Source organism: Motacilla alba, chromosome 2, assembly GCF_015832195.1.
Source record: "Motacilla alba alba isolate MOTALB_02 chromosome 2, Motacilla_alba_V1.0_pri, whole genome shotgun sequence".
Classification (NCBI taxonomy): Eukaryota; Metazoa; Chordata; class Aves; order Passeriformes; family Motacillidae; genus Motacilla; species Motacilla alba.
The window spans coordinates 8,545,636-8,563,842 of record NC_052017.1 but is presented as its reverse complement, the minus strand read 5'-3'; the positions used below and the strand labels follow the sequence as shown (position 1 = coordinate 8,563,842).

Genomic DNA, 18,207 nt, shown 5'->3' with positions numbered 1-18,207 from the left:
CCAGCCTGCTGCTCTGCCCTGCTGCTTAATGCATCCCGTTTTTCTATTTACAGATTTACAGATTCTATTTTTGGTGTTAACAAAGAATATGAGCACATGTATCAAAGACTGTTCTCACATCATCTAATTATAGCACTGCTGGCAAAGTAATTCTGGAAAGTGCCACTTAATTAAATATAAGCATTAACTTTTTGCTGATAGTTTATCCGAAACAATTAGACTTGAAATATGGGGAATACACCTAGAGTTTATAACTTTCAGTAGAAGCATTAAAAGCACAAAATAACCCATTTTCCCTTGCATTCTCCAGTGTTTTCCTGCCAAGCACAACCTCAGTTTTCATTGGTACAGTGTGTCTTAGGTAACCTAGAGGCTGCAAGTTTGTCTGCACTCCTCTTTGTGTGCAAAAGCCTCGGCTAAGTGAACGCTTTTGAAAGTGGTTAAACCACTTCAGCATAGTTGATGTTTTTGCCAGTTCCTCCTGAAATATCAGATGTATTCTGCTGATTATTTGGGGTTTGCACACAACAACCCAGCAACTATCGGGGGCAGTCAGATGATCTCACAGCTTATGCCAGGTGCTTATTCTTTGCAAAGACAGCTTCATCAGCTTTTATGTTCATTAACTCGATCAGGGATATGCTTTTTGTCCATGTGACAATACGAAATATTAGTTAATTCTATTTAATTTTTCATCAATAGCCAGATAGATCTACCAGATAATTGTACCTGAAGTATCTCTGCAGAACTTTGAGCTCGGCCGCTTTTTGCCTGAAAAGTGAAGAGGGGAAAAAAGAAAAACAGAGCTGTAATGAAAATAATTCTTAAGCAAAGATACAACGGCTAAAAGAAACAATTCCTTCACAAGGTTTGTTTGACAACAATACAGCAAAACTACATAGCAACTGAGGAGAGATGCTTTTCCTAGGTCTAACATTTGGGCAAGCAGCAGCAGCAGGAGGATCTGAAATAACACCATCTGGTGAATGCCTGTTTCTTTCTTCAGCAATCAAGAACTATGTGTAACTATAAACAAGGAATGAAATAGAAATCATGCAAAACTACTTTTCAGTTAAATGTTACACAGAATGAACAAACAGCTGCTCTGGGAATGCAGAAAAGAATGATGTTAAATATAGTAGGAAATTTGAGCACGCTGCTCCTATAAATACATGAACCAACTTTGCAAACAGAATGTATGATTCTGCAGAGCTGTGGACAGGGAAGCTTAGTCCCAGACTAGAGAGCAACTATTCTGGCAATAACTGCAGCAACGATTTAACCATCACACAAGAAGAGCTCATCCCGTGACAGTGTGAAATCAAGCTGCAGGACATCTGTGCCTGCCTTTATGTCCCATTTTTTGCCAGTCAGAATTCCCATGTTTCTCCTGTTTGACTGTCTGATGTGCTTTGCTGAATTCTGGGCTACTCGACCTTCAGGAGACAGTCAGAATGCAGGGCTTTGCAGAAGAGGTTGCACTTGGGTGTTTGATACTGTTGGCGGCAGAAGCATGTATACATTTAGGTGATTTAACATCAGTCCTATGGTTTTTATATCAATGTTTAGCATCCTATCTATAAAAATTTGTGAAAATAATCCAGAGCTCAATTTTTACTAAGTCTGCTGGTTTACATTGAGAAGAGATTTGCAAAATCCTTGAAAAGTCAAAACAGCACTGGAGGTTGAAAAAGCAGAGCCACAAAATCTTGAATCCACCTTACCTGGTAAGTGCCACTGATTGGCAATCACAGGGATCGACAAGGAAGAGATTTACTGTCACTTAACTCAGTCCCCAGACACGTCAAAGTCCACAGAAGGTATTTCGAAGACGCTGCTGGGATCACTAACAAGCAAGGCACTTAGAAAGATGATTAAGGTTTTGGAGGCTGTGTCATATGAGGAGAGGCTGAGAGAGCTGATGTTGTCCAGCCTGGAGAAGGCTCAGATTCCTTAGCACTGCCCCACAGGACAAGAGGCAATGGGCACAAGCTGGAATACAAGAAATGTGTTTAAACCTGATTTAAAAAGTTTTACTGTGAAGTTAATTGATCACTGAAAACAGGTTGCCCAGAGAAATTGTGGATTCTCCATCCAAGAAGACATTCAGAACTCCACGGGTGAAGGTCTTGCCCACCCTGCTGTAGGTGACCCTGCTCTGAGCTGGGGGTTGGAGTAGGTGATCTCCAGACATTCCTCCTGACTTCAGCTACTCTGTGTTCTCTCTAATGGATTCAGCTTGTAACTTCCTGATCACTTCTTGCCTTGTTTTGTCTCTCTACACACACGAGAAATTTAATGCCCTTTCCAGACTATCAGATATGTACTGAAAAACAGGTCAGATACATGGGCATTTGTGTTTTTATTAATGTTACAAATTAGGAAATGCCCTACAAGAGTTTTCTGTAGTTTTATGTTCACCACATTTTTAGTAGCAGATAAGCTGAAGCATGTATGCTGCTATTTCTAAACACTCAAAAATAAATATGCACAATACTAAGTTTATATATTAAAGTAGAACTAAAAGTGTATTTAGCAATGAAAATAACAAATAAACAAAGGGAAGCAGGTAAGTCTAATTATCAAAGGAGATAAAAACTAAATTGCACCTTCAAAGGAGTCCACATGTGCTAGAATTCCAGAAGCTGAAAGAGAAATTTTTGTGTTTGCTGACAGAGTAGCATTCTTCACTATCAATTACAGCTTCTCAGACTTCCACCTATGGAGTTTTATTCTTTCCAAAGATTCTGAAGAAGTTTTTACAAAGCAAGTGCAGAGCACGTGCATTGTTTGAAAGACACCCTGAAACAAAGGTAACCCTCCGAGCTGCAGCTTCCTTGGCAGGGTGGGAAATCACAGCTCGAAAGCTGAAGGTAGGAACCATCCCAAAGCAGAACCATAGGAATGTCTGGAAAACAGTGATGACTGAGTCCAGCCATTAACCCAGCACGGCCAATCCCACCACTGAACCAAGTCCCTCAGTGACACATCTCCAGGAATCTTAAATTCCTCCATGAACGTGACTCCATCACTGCCATGGGAGGCCAGTTCCAACATTACTACCTTCAAGACCAACAAGCAGTTAATATTAGATTCTTTTAGAACCTATTCAGTTTTTAACAAGAGAATGCCCAATTTACTGAAAAAAAAATGAAAGAATGTTTCTGCAGAGTTTCAAGAAAACTCAAATTATTTTATTCACAAAAGCAGAAGTCAATAAAAATATAGTTATCCTGATCAGTTTTACAGACCATGTTAATTTCTTCTCTCCTTCACTGACAGGTAAAAGCATAATGAAAAAAAAAAGTAACAAGCATTTACATCACAAACCATTATTAACATAGATTCATGTATATGAGCAAATACTACAGGTCCAACAAATACTCCTCTTTTTCCTTTTTTTTTCTGTGCTGTAGTGCTTTTCAGTGATGGTAAGAGTATGTGCTGTCTCACTGGTATTTAACTAATAGTTTTTGGTAGAAACTGAAATGTATGAACTCACTGCACTAAGTGTTTCCTCTAAATTCCAGACCCCCTTACAGGATTTATTGAGGATGTTTGTGCTATATTATTCAAGTGATGCCAAAAAAAAAAAAAAAAAGTCAACATTGCTACTAATAGAATCAGTAAGCTCAGCTTTTATTATTCTTATGGACCACCTCCCCAAAAAATACCTGACAATATCCTCCTCATTGAAATCAAACTTCTGTCAGCTCAGTGTTTATCCATGGAACCGGAGGAAAATCTTCCCAATCTTCCCTCTTTTGAAAATATATAAATGTTCCCTAGAAATCAGTTTTGTAACATTTATGCAAGTCTGGCTTTCAGGACCATGATGGAAGACAACAGAGATTAAGGACAAGGCCAATTACAAGTTTGGCTTGCTGTGCTTTATTTTATTTTATTTTAATCCACCTAATAGGACTGAACCCTCGTCTGTAAAAACTCTTATTGGAAGAAAGAGACCAAGGGTTAATTTTATTTCTTTATTCCACTTTTAATGCCTTTGAACTTTGTAGAGATGAAAAATTCGTGAACTCTTCTATCATACAGACCTTGACAAAAATGTTTGTAGAACAGGTTACAAAATTACTAACCCAAACCTACTTGAAAACAACCACCAATCAGAAAATGATTGCTTTTTCAAAAAGCAAGTACTGAACTAGGAGGAAGAAACATTGTAGTACAGAAACTTACTTTATGGAAGGGTTGTCTTGTACAGAAACCAACCCCAAACTCATAATTACTGCTTTAAAATTCTGATGATCAAATCTACAATAAAATTTCAGGTTGCTTGCATGCAGAGTGCTCCTGCCTCTACCTCCCTAAACCCTGGGAGCATCAGCACTGTGGGACAGTTTGCTCTTCTTTTGAAATCCAGAAAATGGAGTTTCACATAGAAACAATTCTTGCTATGTAAGTGGTACAAGAGATCATCTCGGTCCCCCTGCTCCCCAGGACATGACTATGTTACCTGTCACACCTTTACCTCCTGTTCCTTAAAATATCCAGCAATAGGTCACTGAAAAGCAGGAACTCGTGCCTGATCCTGCCTGTGTGGGAACAGCTGGCAGAGCTGGAAGCACTGGCTGCCAAAGGAAAGCCCCACTCTGCTCTCACTGCAGCCTGGATCCTGAAGGTGGTGAGCCGCACAGACCTGCAGTCTGTGCACAGGGAAACAGAACTGCTCTGCTGCCCTGCCTGTGCCAGTGTCACACTTCGTGTGCAGGACACACAAACATCACCAAGAACTGCTGCAGAACAAGGAAATAAAACACCAGAGTACTGTCAGCAAACTCAGGTTCTCTCCTGGAGGTTCCTGCAGCTCCATGACTGCTGCAGTTACAGCTCTGTGCAAGTCACACTTGTCCCAGCCTCCCTGTGGCACCCGCTGCTCTCCTGGCCACAGACAGCAATAGTGGGCACTGGCTCCTTTTCAAAAGCACAAAGTGCACAGTACCAGTCACCAGTACTTGGCATGACTCCAACACAATCTTCAAAATACAAATATTTAATAGAAAAATTAATTTAATTTTACAAAATACAGATACAACACTACTCAATGTAGCAAAATAATGGAAGTGAAAAATAATTTCAAAATATTTAAAGCATTAGGTTCTAAAATAAATAATGCTATCTAAAAGAAGTGTTCAGGTTTTGCAATTAGGAGGAGGCAGTTTCACTATTACTGATCTCTTCAACTTCTTTACAAGTTTCATAATTTATGTAGAAAAATATACAAGAAAAGAATTTGGGATAAAGAATAGGTTGAGCATGTAACATTTAACATAAATAAAAAGCCTAAAGCAAAACCAAAAAGAAAACCAATCATTTTATTTCTGTACATCAAGACTACAAATAGTATTTTAACACTTCATTTATTACCCAAATTAAGAAATTATACATTTTTATATGGTTCCTAGTAAACATCTTAAAACCACTCAGTTCCCCCACATTTAAAAGGATATTGCTGGTTACTGCTTATTAAATAGGAAATCCAGCAGAGTTTCCAGTAACAGCAAAATATTTTTTTGCATAAGAGATGAATACAAATTTGATTGTAATTCTTGATGATTTAAAATATAAAAGTAAAGTTCAGAGGGATGGACTGATGAATCTTACAGTCTGAACTGTAATTCCTTTTCTAAACTCACTGGAGTTTGCATACGAAACCCTACAATGTGCCTACTATTAGAGGATCAGCTCCTTCCATATCAGAGCAATTTTCTCCCCAGATATCAAATTACATTAAGCAGCATATTCCCACTTACTTTTCTCAGCAGAAATACTGCAGGGAAATGGATATAAAAGCTGTTTAATCACAAAAAAAGAAGTTAATTTGTTTAGTGTCTACAGCACAGATATGGCATTTAAGATGGAAAGAAATGATAGGGAAAAGGAATGTGAACACCACAGGCTTCAAATATAAAAGATAAAGCCTGATAACTTTGGTTCAAATAACTTTAATAATTATTACATGTATATTTTTCCAAAGTGGTGATTTCTATATGTACTGTATGCAATAGGAGACTGATTCATTTAAAACCAACCAACCAATCAACAAACCTGTACAGGCACAAAAGACAGAAACAGGACAGAGAAAACCTGGAAAGTCACATCCATTCAGAACAGTGTCCAAGTGATAATGATGCAGCAAATGTTGAACTTAAAATAATGCAAATCCGTTTTCTTCAAAGTGTTTCAGAAAGCACAAATGGAATATTACACCCATTTTATCTCAGTGTCTACCATCTTGAGGGAAGGTAGTAAGAAACAAAATCAGTTCTGCAACAACTGTCATAGAATCATGGACTATGCTGAGTTGGAAGGGGTCAATCAGGATCATCCAGTCCAACTCCTGGTCCTGCACAGGACACCCCAAGAGTCACAAGTGTCTGAGAGCATTGTTCAAATGCTTCTTGAACTCTGGCAGACTTGGAGCTGTGACCACTGTCCTGGGGAGCCTGTTCCAGAGCCCAGCCACCCTCTGGGTGAGAAACCATTTCATGATACCCAGCCTGAATCTTCCCCAATCCAGTTCCATGCTGTTTCCTCAGGTCTCATCACTGTCACCACAGAGCAGAGATCAGTGCCTGCCTCCCCTCTTCCCCTCACAAGGAGTTGTTACTGCAATGAGGTCTCCCCTCAGGCTGAACAGAGACCAAGTGACCTCAGCCACTCCTCACACAGCTTCCCCTCCAGGCCCTTCACCACCCTCATGGCCTCCTCTGGATGCTCTCTAATGGCTCAGTGTCTTCTTTATATTGTGGCACCAAAAACTGCCCCCAGCGCTCAAGGTGAGGCTGCCCCAGTGCAGAGCAGAGGGGACAATCCCTCCCTTGCCCAGCTGGCCATGCTGTGCCTGATGCCCCCAGGACAGGGTTGGCCCTCCTGGCTGCTAGGGCACTGCTGGCTCGTGTTCAACTTGCCATCAACCAGGACCCCCAGGTCCCTTTCCACAGCTGCTCTCCAGCCTCTCATTCCCTCGTCTGTCCACACAGCCAGGGCTGCCCTGTCCCAGGTGCAGAACCCAGCACTTGCCCTGGTTGAATTTCATACGGTTGGTGATTGCCCATCTCTCCATGATTTGTAAACAACTCTGCAATAGAAGTTACAATGTTAGGTTGTTAGAAGTGAGCATTTTCATCCTCTCAGTTCTGGGATATCTGCAAACATCTGCTTGCCTTCCTTCTGAAAGATTAATTACATGATGTTAGCCCTGTCTCATCCCAATGCACCGCACAGTACACAACTTTATTGCCAGTTTGCAAAATTATTTATGTTTGAACAGCACAAAGCCAAAGCTTCATCTTTGGTTAATTTCACTGAGATGTCACTGTTCTTTAAATGTGCTCTTTCTTCACATAAACACAGAAATCAGCCACGCTGCACACAGCATTCATTGTTTTGAGTCATAAAGCAGTGTCAATGCAATATTCAGTAATGGAAGCTAACTAAGAAATCGTGTTTAGAAATGAAACCTATTTGAGGGCATTTGGTAAGACACAAGAGCTGCAGAAATGTAGACAGAATTCCCTTAAAACTGCTTGGGTATGGGTGCTGCTTAGAGTAGGCACTGGTTCGTTCTTCTGCAGATCATCCACGTAAGCATGGGTTGGACTCAGCTGAGTTCGAATCCAGCAGCACATTCAATGGCATAGAGGAGCTTGCTTCGCATCAGGTTCTCGTCATAAAACTCAGGAAGCTTCAGCAAGTTCATGCAGGTACTGGCAGTAGGCAGCCTGTCTAAATCTGATCCTCCGTTGTGAATGCAAAATGCAGGATATAACTCCTGGAAGATGCAACCAAAACAAAAAACAACCACATATCAAAAAAAGGTAGACAAGGCAAAACCTACCCTGTAGCAGCTGGCACACATTTCTAAAAAGTAAATCACTGGATGAAAACCTCAATGACACTCAAGTGGCATTTCTTTCCTTCCTCATACCACCAAAACCACTCTTGAATTGTGTAGTGACTCCCTCCACTTTGCTCCAACATGATCCACTCATTTGGAATACACAAAGCAATTTATGTGATGTAAGGAAAATACAGTGACTTGTTATTGTTCATACAGTCTATGGTACAAATTTACAATGCTACAAAAACATACTATCAACATGCATAGTGAGTCTGTAATGATAAAAACTTTTCAAGCTCTGATTATTCTTCTGATGTGTTAACTACTGATCTGAAGAACACATATAAAGACATTTTCTATGTAGTATATAATTGTTTTAATAATATCCCATTTATCTTCTTCCAAAAAGTAGTATAATGAAAAAGACATTTGTTACCTCCAAATCACTGCTTTTACTGGCAAGACAGTATTCATTTCATCAAAAGCTTGCCTGAGGTAAAAAAGTTCTGATTTTAGAAACTGGAAAAAAATTCCAGCTTCAAAGGCAAAAGGTCAGTGAGATTCTAAGCTAAATTATTGTTCAAATGGAGGCCTTAAAAGTATTTCATGGCTAAAATGTTGCATTTTTAGTGTTCCTTTCAAAATGCTAATTGAATTCCCCTACTCTAGCTTTAAAAATGGAGAAATGGAGTTCTAAATTGAAATGTCATGCCAAGGGCACCATTTGTTGCATAATTAAATACTGTACAGCGGGAAACTGCAATAGTTTGGAAGGGAAAAGTATCATCAATTTATTATGTGACCTGATTGGAACTTAACAATTTCCAACCACACTTTAATGATTTTTTTTTTGATCTGTAACAATCACATCTATTAAACTTATTAAACTTTAACTAGCTTTAGTAATGTTATTCTGAACCTGACTCTGGCAATGAAAGCAGAACATTTTTAAATGATGCAAAGCTAGACTATGTTACCTATAAGCTGTGACCATCAAGATATTTCATAATCTTAAATCAACATGCACTGACTTAAAGAGAACACGCCAGTCCCACAATATAATGCATACACAGAAAACTTCAGAGTGAGAACCAGAAATTGTGTTTCTCTCACAAAAATACAGCACACACACTAAAAATGCAAACAGATTTTGAAGATGGTTTGTGTTCGTGTCTCCCACCAACATAAACACGTTCTCATGCTTACTTGGCTGGTAATACTCAGCACTCATGTGGCTTCACACTCTGCACCTTCCAAGCTCCAAACAACGCACTGTCAGGAGCTACCAAGACATTCCTGCTGATGGCAGCACCAGTCACCCACTGCCTTTCCTGGCAAGCCCCTGGTTTGAGGTAAATCCCTGTTCACAGGTCCTGCTGCAGCCACCAGGGCTGAGGTCGCGCTCAGAGCTGCCCAGCGGAGCGGCTCTAACGCCCTTTCAGCTGCTTTGCTCTGCCAACACTGCTGCAGGTGGCTGAGCATGCAAGCCTCTCGTACAGTGAACTCATCTTTTAACTTACTGCTTTCATGCTGAAAATCTGGTGACTAATCTGCTTCCATTTTTTCCAAGCCATGTCTGCTACAGGCAGTTTGTGGCCCATCTCCCAAGTGAACACACAAACTGCAGGTTTCACATTTAGCTTTTCTTTTGAGTGTGTCACTGTCAGCCTTATTATTTTTAGACTTTTGATTCACTTCCTCCATCTCTTCAAATGTCACACCGGATACCTCAGAGCTGGCTACCTACATCTGCATTTTCTCCTCTCCCCTTGTAATTAAAGAGGATGACAACAAATGGGAACTTCTGCTTCTTTGGTTTCCCCAGTTGTTTCCCAGTTCTCCCTTCCTCATGTGACTGATGTGCACTGTTCTACCTTATCCTGGAGTTTTCCAATTGCTCTTCCTGCTGTCCTGTAAAACCCTGTTCATTGCTAGAGTACTGTACAGTGATATCTGCATGGACTTGGGGGTTTAGGAGAAAAGCCAGCAGACTTTTAAATATGGAATCACATAAATCAATAGACAAATACCAGAGACAGGATTCATGGGATTCAACAGCCATGTCCATTGTCTCCATATCCAGATCTATGGACACTCTTTACTGTTAAAGGGGATCTTCTGGTTAGCATGTTTTGGGGAGTCTGAGACATGACTCATTTCATCCTGAAGTTGACACACGGAACAGTCAGACCAATTACCAACTGAAAGTGTCAGTTCCACTCCTAGAGGTCTATAAAAGGAGTGGAGCTGAGCTGCAGATTACAGATCCTGAAGATGGAGGATGTTGCCCATCCACACGGTAACACCACCACACAGCACTGAATGTTCCCACATTTTGGAGGAAATGATGTGATGGCTGGTTCTTAGCCAAAAATTTTGCAATCCACTGAAATTCATGGGTAGAACAACCTCAGAATTTAGTTTCAAAATGTCTTCACCTTGCCTTGGCCTGTCTTCAGTTTTATTAGCAATACAGCAGATTGTGATACTTAAGCTTCCCTGTAAATAGCAATCTGGAGACTGCAGCTAAATATTTTGCTGCTAAGGGTAATGAGATGTGAGCTATAAGCAGATAAATGGCAATTAGAAGAAAAGAAAATACATGTCCTGCTTCAAATGGTTACTTTCCTAACTTCTATTTTGCCTGACTTAGAAGACACTAGGCTTAACTCAACCTGTTGCTTGAAACTGGTAGCAACTCTCCTTCTGCACAACATGAAATGGCACCTTCCATCACACACAGCAAGTGCTCCACTCAGTGATTTGCAGGCTTATCAAATTTCACAGTTAAAACAGAAAGCAACAGAACACTTCATTACATATTTTAAAACTGTGCTTATTATATATGCAAATGCAAACACTGAAGCTGTTTCTGTAGTCATGGACAAGCATTCTCAAATTGTAGATTCCTAGACAAGAAAACTGGGACCAACATCTGCAACAATTCTAAAAGCTTGCCAGGAAGTCAGAGGACATACCTTAAACCCCAGAAGAGGTGGTCGAGAACAGCTCGTTACAAATTTGAGTAGTTTGCGTTTCTCTTCATCAGTGAAGCTTTCTACAACCCTCCAAAATATTTTAATTACAGGATGGTCTGCTGTGTAGCCACCTACAATGAGATTTAAATGATTTACAGCTAGAATAGTTTTATCTAAGAAATAAATTCTTCAGAAAACCTAGCATCAATCTTGAAGATTTGGGGAATATATTATAGCCAGCAGGGCTTCCAGTACCTACAGATCTGTCATCAGTTTCACTGCTTACCTATGGCTACTATATCCCTCAGCTTCTTAAATGCAGTTTTCTTCACTGAAGCCTATTTTAAATTAATTTTATTTAGTTTAGTATTTAGCTAGTAACTTCAGATTATTGCCTTTCACTCCAAGAGTGTGCAAAATCTGCAAGACCCAGAATGTTACTGAATGAATCCGTTTACCCTGAGGTAAGCCCAGATGTGAACTGATGATTTGGCAGGTACTTTCTTATTACATTCATGATAAATGCAGGGGACAAATGAAGATACCTCGCATTTTTCACAAGGAAAATATATGATCTCTCTTCAGACTGTCTGAGAAATGATAAGTATCTAAATGAGGTGGTAGAAACTACTATTCCAAAGTAATTCACTGACTTCTCTTCAGATCAATCAGACACAGTCCAATTCTAATTTAGAAAAGAAACACCCTCAAATTATCTGGCTATAAACTTTACTAAACTTTACTTTTACTTGCATTTAAGCACATGAAAAAATAAACTGTGTATCTCAATTTCCCACTATTTATAAAATTGAGTTGTAATTTTAGCCAATTTTCGAATTTGGCCAAAGGTAACAAGAATGACCCTGCAACTTTTTCTTAAAAGGTAGAATGAAAAGCAAGTTCAGTTATTCCCAAGTCAGTCATAATAGATTTTTTTACTTAAGTAAAATATGCTTACCTGAATAGTTTGTGAAAGATTTAAGGTCATCCAAACTAATAGGAACTTGTGCACCAGAAGTCAGAACCTGACAGCAAAGGAAATGAGACCGTTACATGAGAGGCAGAAATCAGCAATTATTTCTGTTTGGAGCAGTTGCTTTGTGCAGCTTTAAGCACAAGTACCTGTATTTCCTGCTGATCAAACATGCGCAGCCACTCGAGGTTGACCACGTTGGCCAGCCCCTGGCGGAAGGCCAGGCAGTGCTGGCGGATCTGTTTGTTCAGCCTGTAGTCCGCCACCAGGTGGATGTACGCGATCCGGTTGGCGCTGGTGACGGGAATGTCCTTTCCACCTGGCTTCAGCTCCACCACCTACAAACACAGCCATTCTCATCACCTGGGAAACTGCACCTCTGTGCCCCAACTGTGAAATGGGGCTGCAAACATTCTAGTCAGTGATGGAGCTGGCTAGGATACACTCAGGAATATTCACCGCAAAGGAAGACAGAAGATCAGGAGTTATAAAGGGAGGTGTTTTTTCTGGTTATGTGTAAGAGCACATTCTGTGCTCCCACACCTCCAGCTGCCAATGCAGCTCATCTCATCACACAGCCCCATCAGAAAGCTGGATTAGGCAAGCTGTGCTTGACTGGCTGGGCTCTTCCCTAACTGCTGCTGGTGAATTCTGCAGGGTCACATTATGGTAAAAGCAATGTCTGATGAGTCAAAATTCAAAGTCTGATACAAGCCTGATTTGCAGAATGCTCAGCATTCACAATTCCTCCTGTGGAAAATGTACTGTTGTACATACTCAGTATATTCAATGAAAGCAAAAAAAAACAACCACACAAATCAAGCCTAAGTATTGTTTTTCTACTGGGAAGCTCAGCTTTTGTCCTTCAAGTTCACCAAGGTACCTCAGTATGGGAGAATTTTTTTTAAAGAAATTTTTCTTTTTTTAAAAGAAAAACCCCAGAACTAAAGATACTGTACTTGCATTAAGATATAAACCAGGTTCAAAGATAGCTGTTATCAGAACACTATAGGCCTTCACATATTCTGCTCTTTACTACATGAGGTTAATTTAGTTAAGCAGCAGCCCAACTGGAAAGTATTATTAGAGTACTTAACAGAATAATGAAAAAAACCTAAAAAGCCAAAATACCATCAACTTCTGAACTCTTCTAAAAACTACCGCTTTTCCTCTACACTCTGGAGTCAGCAATTTCTTCATTTAAACCAACAGTGCACTTCAGTATGTGGTAATAATGGCATCTTTAGAGCACAGAGAATTAAACACACGAATAGCTTCTTTTCTAACATGCTACCTAATAATGCGAGCTGTTCATGTCCTAAGTAAAATGTGCAAAATGGTATGATTAAAAATTCACAGTGCTTTTGAGCAGTTTTTTTCTTGATTCATAGCTCTTTAAGACAAAAGAAACCATAAAGATCTGTGAATTCTGAACTCCCAGATGACACAGGCCAGAGGATTCTGTCTAAAGATTCCTGTATTCAACTCCACAAATCCACAGATGAGTTAGAGCACATTTTTAGAGACATGCAATCCTGTGATGGTGTATCTACCACTTTGTTTGATAAGCTACCACAACATGTATTACAGTAAGTGTTGAAATATGTCTTCCCACTTTAACTCTTCAGCTGCAAGCTTCTGGCTTTTGTTAGCTCCCACAGTAAAAAAACTTATCAGTACCCCACCACGTCTGTGTGCAGGTACTGAAAATGCTTAAACCCTACTCGTGCAGGAATTAAGCAAAAGGAAGGTGCCAGTGTAGGTGGCACCATTTCACACCCTGTACACATTATCTTGTTCCCTTCCACAAGAATCAGGGACACAGGAGGGATCTCTCTGGGATGCACCCATGGCAGCACCTGGCCTGGGACACAGCCAGGGACCATTTCCAGAGGGTACAGGCCAGTGCCTGGGGCCGCTGGCTGGCCTGAGGGTGAGGGTATTTTTACTGGTGAAGTCCACACAGAGTATTAATAGAAGTGTGGGGCATGTTCCATACCATAGTGGAAACAGCTGATGAGAAGGGACCCCTGCACTGCTGAGCTCTCTGTGTTTCATCCACTGTAGTAATTTTACTACTGTCACTGACCAGTTAATCATCAAATTAATCCAATTATTGACAATAAACATTCTAATTTTCACTTCAAATCCAATGGGTAAAGTTTGTTCACACCTACTGTCCTTATTTCAGTGTTGAAGAGCTTAATCAACTCTTTCCTTCCTCCTCAAATATATCCATGATGTATTACTTAAGGGCAGCACCTTCATTAATCTTCCCAGAAACTTTTACATAGAACTAAAGACAGTTCTTTTAATTTCCTCCGATAAAATACCTTTTACTAAGCCTAACAAGACCAGAAAGCTTTCTCTTACTTCTTAAATTCTTGTCCTCTTTAGCTTTACAAGATCAGAGCAACCAGTGATGTTCTACATGAACAGATAAGTGTTGTGACCCCAATATTACTAATACTTCACTATCTGCCCACTTACAAACCTTCTCTACTTGTTTTGCAGAACTGCAAAATCCCTTGGGGTTTTGACACCATTTAATACAATCCCTCTCTCTGAGGTATGCACACACTGAATTAGGCCGTATTAAAATGCATTAAAACATATTTCTATCACCTAACTTATGGACACCAACAATACACTAATAGATATCACTCCATGTGCATACAAAAATTTCTCTGAGCTCAGTATTTACACTAAAAGATGCTTGAATTGACCTCCTCCCTAAAACAGCCAAAGGGAACTACTGGCAGGGTGTTCTAGAAAACTTCTGTATTTTAAGATTCATCCCAGCACTAGGTGAGGTAAAATGTCTGACCTTCCCTGCAGGCCAGCAAACAGAATCAGGACACAGATTAATTTACATTTGCACTGTAATAGCACTGGCTCCAAAATGCTCTAGGGATGTCAGGAAAGCTGTGTTCATTCTATAATAAAAAAGCTATTCTCTCCCTAAAAAGCTCTTCCTTCAAAACAAAGAAAAAAAAGGTGTTGCATTCTTTCTGACCACTATTTTTAGAAAACAGGACAAAGTTGTTTTGTTTTGTTTTTTAAATCCTATTATTCATTTTTTATATATATTTTTAAGAAGCAAATCTTTATTTCTGATCCAGCAACATTTCTGTAGCTCCCCTTCCTCCCCAGAGCCTTGAACTGCCACAAGTACAGGCACAGCACTCAGTTAAGAGCATTTCCTGGGGTTTTCCAGAGACCCAATTATACATTTTCAGAGTTTGTCAGTGTGAGGTTAATTTCATCGCTGTTGTGTGAAAGTATCATCCAAGACCAAAACAAAAGGGATAACAGAACACAAATAAATATATTATGCCAAAAAGGCTAAGAAGGACGTAAAACAGAAACCAGTAACGCTTGGTAAGCATACAACTAAAGTAAAGGTAGATGCACTCAGTGTTTTCATGGCATTAAAAGAACTATTGTAGAATTCTCACTTAATTCTAAAAGTCAGGAATGACTGTTGAATAGTTCCTTTTCAAAAAGGCCACAGTACAACTTAATAGATCTTAAACACTTCATCAGCTTCATTTTTATTTTATCCGTCCACTCTTGGCCACTAGATGGGGCAAGACAATAACCCAGGTTACCCGGGACGGCCACAGGAGGAAGCCACAGCCCTGTGTCATCTTTCTGTTCTGCAGATCTAAGTTTAAACAAACAAACAAAAAGCATTTTACCTTGGTTTGTAATCAAAATCGCATGTACTAAAGGCAATCAAACCACAGATATAATTTAGGTAAGAATTCAGATCATTCAGATAAATTTGATTCCCTACTCACTAAGTGCATCTTCAAAATGAAGGGGGAATACCAAAAGGGGACAGAAAAGTCCTGTATGAAGATATAAGACACATTATCTCTTCACAGAATCACAGAACCTCCAGTGCAGTTTCATAAAGCTCTTACAGATATTCAAGAATTCCTACAAGATGAGAATCTTTTATCTTTTCTCTTGGGCTCTGATCACTTTTGTTCACATCACCCCTACAGTTTTTCCCCATTTTAAAAATAAGTCAGTAAAGTTTTTTTTTTCCTTTCCCTGTCATCTGCCTACCAGATGTTCATGCAGGAGTTCCAGGTAAGAGACTGGATGCCTAAGAATGCATTTTCCTTAAGTGTTACGAGTCTGCCTGAGAAGGCTCAGCCTCAGCTTAATTACTTTGCTGCTGAAAAACCTCTAAAATCATCCATCTAAGCCACTACATCCTAGTAAAGAGGTTGTCAAGACAGCAACTTTCAAAACTCTTTTTAAGGCTTCAAAATTTTCCCCCAAAGGAATTCAAAAGCGAAGAGCTCCCCTTTGGTGAATCAGCATATTTTCAGTGACAGCAATGGCATTCACACCTGTTTAAAAAGCCCAAGGTGTCCCAAAACCAAGTTCTGTATGATATGGATTTCCTAGAAACTGCTGCCACATATACTGCACACAGTGCTTCTCTGTGGATTTGCACCTTTACACTTTATTTATGGAATCTTCTGATCACACTCTACTTGTGATCCATGTACTCTCAAGTATCAGTGTGAGACTGATATTCTCAAGCAGAGTTTCTGAGTACAGCATCCAAGATTTCTGAAGGAAGAGGAATGAGTATTTACATCTCCCTCTTGCCCTGGGCAGCCACAAAACTCGCCTTCCTCTCTGAAAGAAGGGGAGGGAGGAAGGTCTGAGGAGAGAAGGTATTTTCTTGAATTTGCTAATCTTATTCTTACAGACCTTTCATAACCATCTCATCTACAAGATAAAAGGCAAAACTAAATCAATATACAGACCTGTAACCACAGGCTGACCTCCTCTGAGACTTTGCTACTGGCCACCATTTTCTGCAGGAGACCCAACAGCTGAAATGTAGGCTGGCATCACTGCATTAGATAGATCTTTATCAAAAGCTATTTGGAGTTGGAAGATAAGGTTGATGGCATGGCTCCCCTAATTAGCAGGTCTAATGTGCAAATTATTAAGTACCTTTTTCAACTTTTGGTGAATGCACTTTGACAATAGTTTAATGGGGTCTAAAAGCACATTACGGGATTGGAATCAATACACTGATAATAGAATTTCCACCTTCTACTACTGACAGAGGCAATAGAGCCCCTTTTGAATGTGTCTTTCATTGCAGATAATGCTTTTGTGTCACAATTGGTGGATGGACACTGTCATGAGCGGAGCTATTTACAATGCTAGATTTATGATGCATTTATTGGCCACTAATTTATTAAACACTAAAGTGGTTGTTTAGCTGAAAAATACATATAATGTACATTCAACATAAGGAGTGCAAATTAAGCTCTTTTCCCAAAGTGAATTAGCCTTACCTTGGCACAATCAATTAGTATGCAATGGTTACCAGTCAAACAGCAGATAAAATGTATTTATCCATATCAGGTTTACTAAGGTAATGAAATGAAGTATAAAAAGAGAGACTTGTTGCACTGAAAGGCAGAAGACAGTGACAAGAACCAATGGGTTCCGTTGAACTACACTAACAGGCAGAGAGCCTCATAAAGATGGCTGATACTTTGTGGGTAAAATGTTAAAGTATACAAACAGCAAAACAACATCAGAATATTTATTGTAACTTACATTTCATCTTCTTACTCAGTAACTCACTAATATATTAAATCTTCCTTTTAGAGTTATGCTAAACAACTACAAATCATAAGTCTTGAAAATGGCAGCCACAGCCCTCATTTTAGTGAGATGCTAAACTGGATTTGTGTTAGCTGTGACCAACAAGGCTATTACTTTAAGTAGAATTAAATACATAGATCTAGAATTCAGACTTTCCCCCCACTGTTAAAATCCCAGGTAATACTGGTAACTGCCATTTGGTGTGCTTTGCTCCCTAGAACGCAACCTCTGGGTGCTCAGTTCAGTACCAGCCACACAGAGCACTCTGAGAATGTGCTTTTGGGTACATCTGTATCACATCTCTATCTCAAGTTTTTCAGTGTTTTTCTAAAGACAGTGCAGGTCAGATGTTTTCATATAGGGAGTGTAATCCAGGGAGGAAAATGACATATGGCATGTGTTTAATATTAAATGTTACTTATATCAGGCAACTGCTGCCTCTCCCTTTTAGTGTGCTTTAGGAATCCCAAATCTGAGAGTACCATTTTAAAATTTAATCCAACCCACATTTTAGGATCTTCCAAAATGCCAGGAAACAGATGACAGCAGAGTAAGATAAAATCCAAGCCTGACACCATTCAAGCAGAAGTCTTGGCCAGCAAACTTGCCATGACTTAAGCAGCCTCAGAGAATTCAAGCTCCCAATTTCCAGGACAGGTTACTGCATCTCACTGGTGCTGCTGCACTGGAGATGTGCACAGTCCTGGCCTCCCTGAGCAGCAGACCCAGAGCACTGCTCACCC

The 18,207-nt window shown here is 39.8% G+C and overlaps 1 protein-coding gene across 1 annotated transcript in view; it reads right to left on the bottom strand.

Moving 5' to 3' along the window:
- Positions 1-3,890: 3,890 nt before the first annotated feature.
- UBE3C (ubiquitin protein ligase E3C) overlaps positions 3,891-18,207 on the bottom strand; it is a 69,801-nt gene continuing 55,484 nt past the window's right edge. Inside the window, exons 20-23 of the mRNA XM_038124946.1 lie at positions 11,962-12,150; positions 11,798-11,864; positions 10,840-10,970; positions 3,891-7,792 (exon numbers count right to left, since the gene is read on the bottom strand). Coding sequence (XP_037980874.1) covers positions 7,622-7,792; positions 10,840-10,970; positions 11,798-11,864; positions 11,962-12,150 — 558 coding nt within the window. The 3' untranslated portion in view covers positions 3,891-7,621. The remainder of the gene's footprint in view (positions 7,793-10,839; positions 10,971-11,797; positions 11,865-11,961; positions 12,151-18,207) is intronic.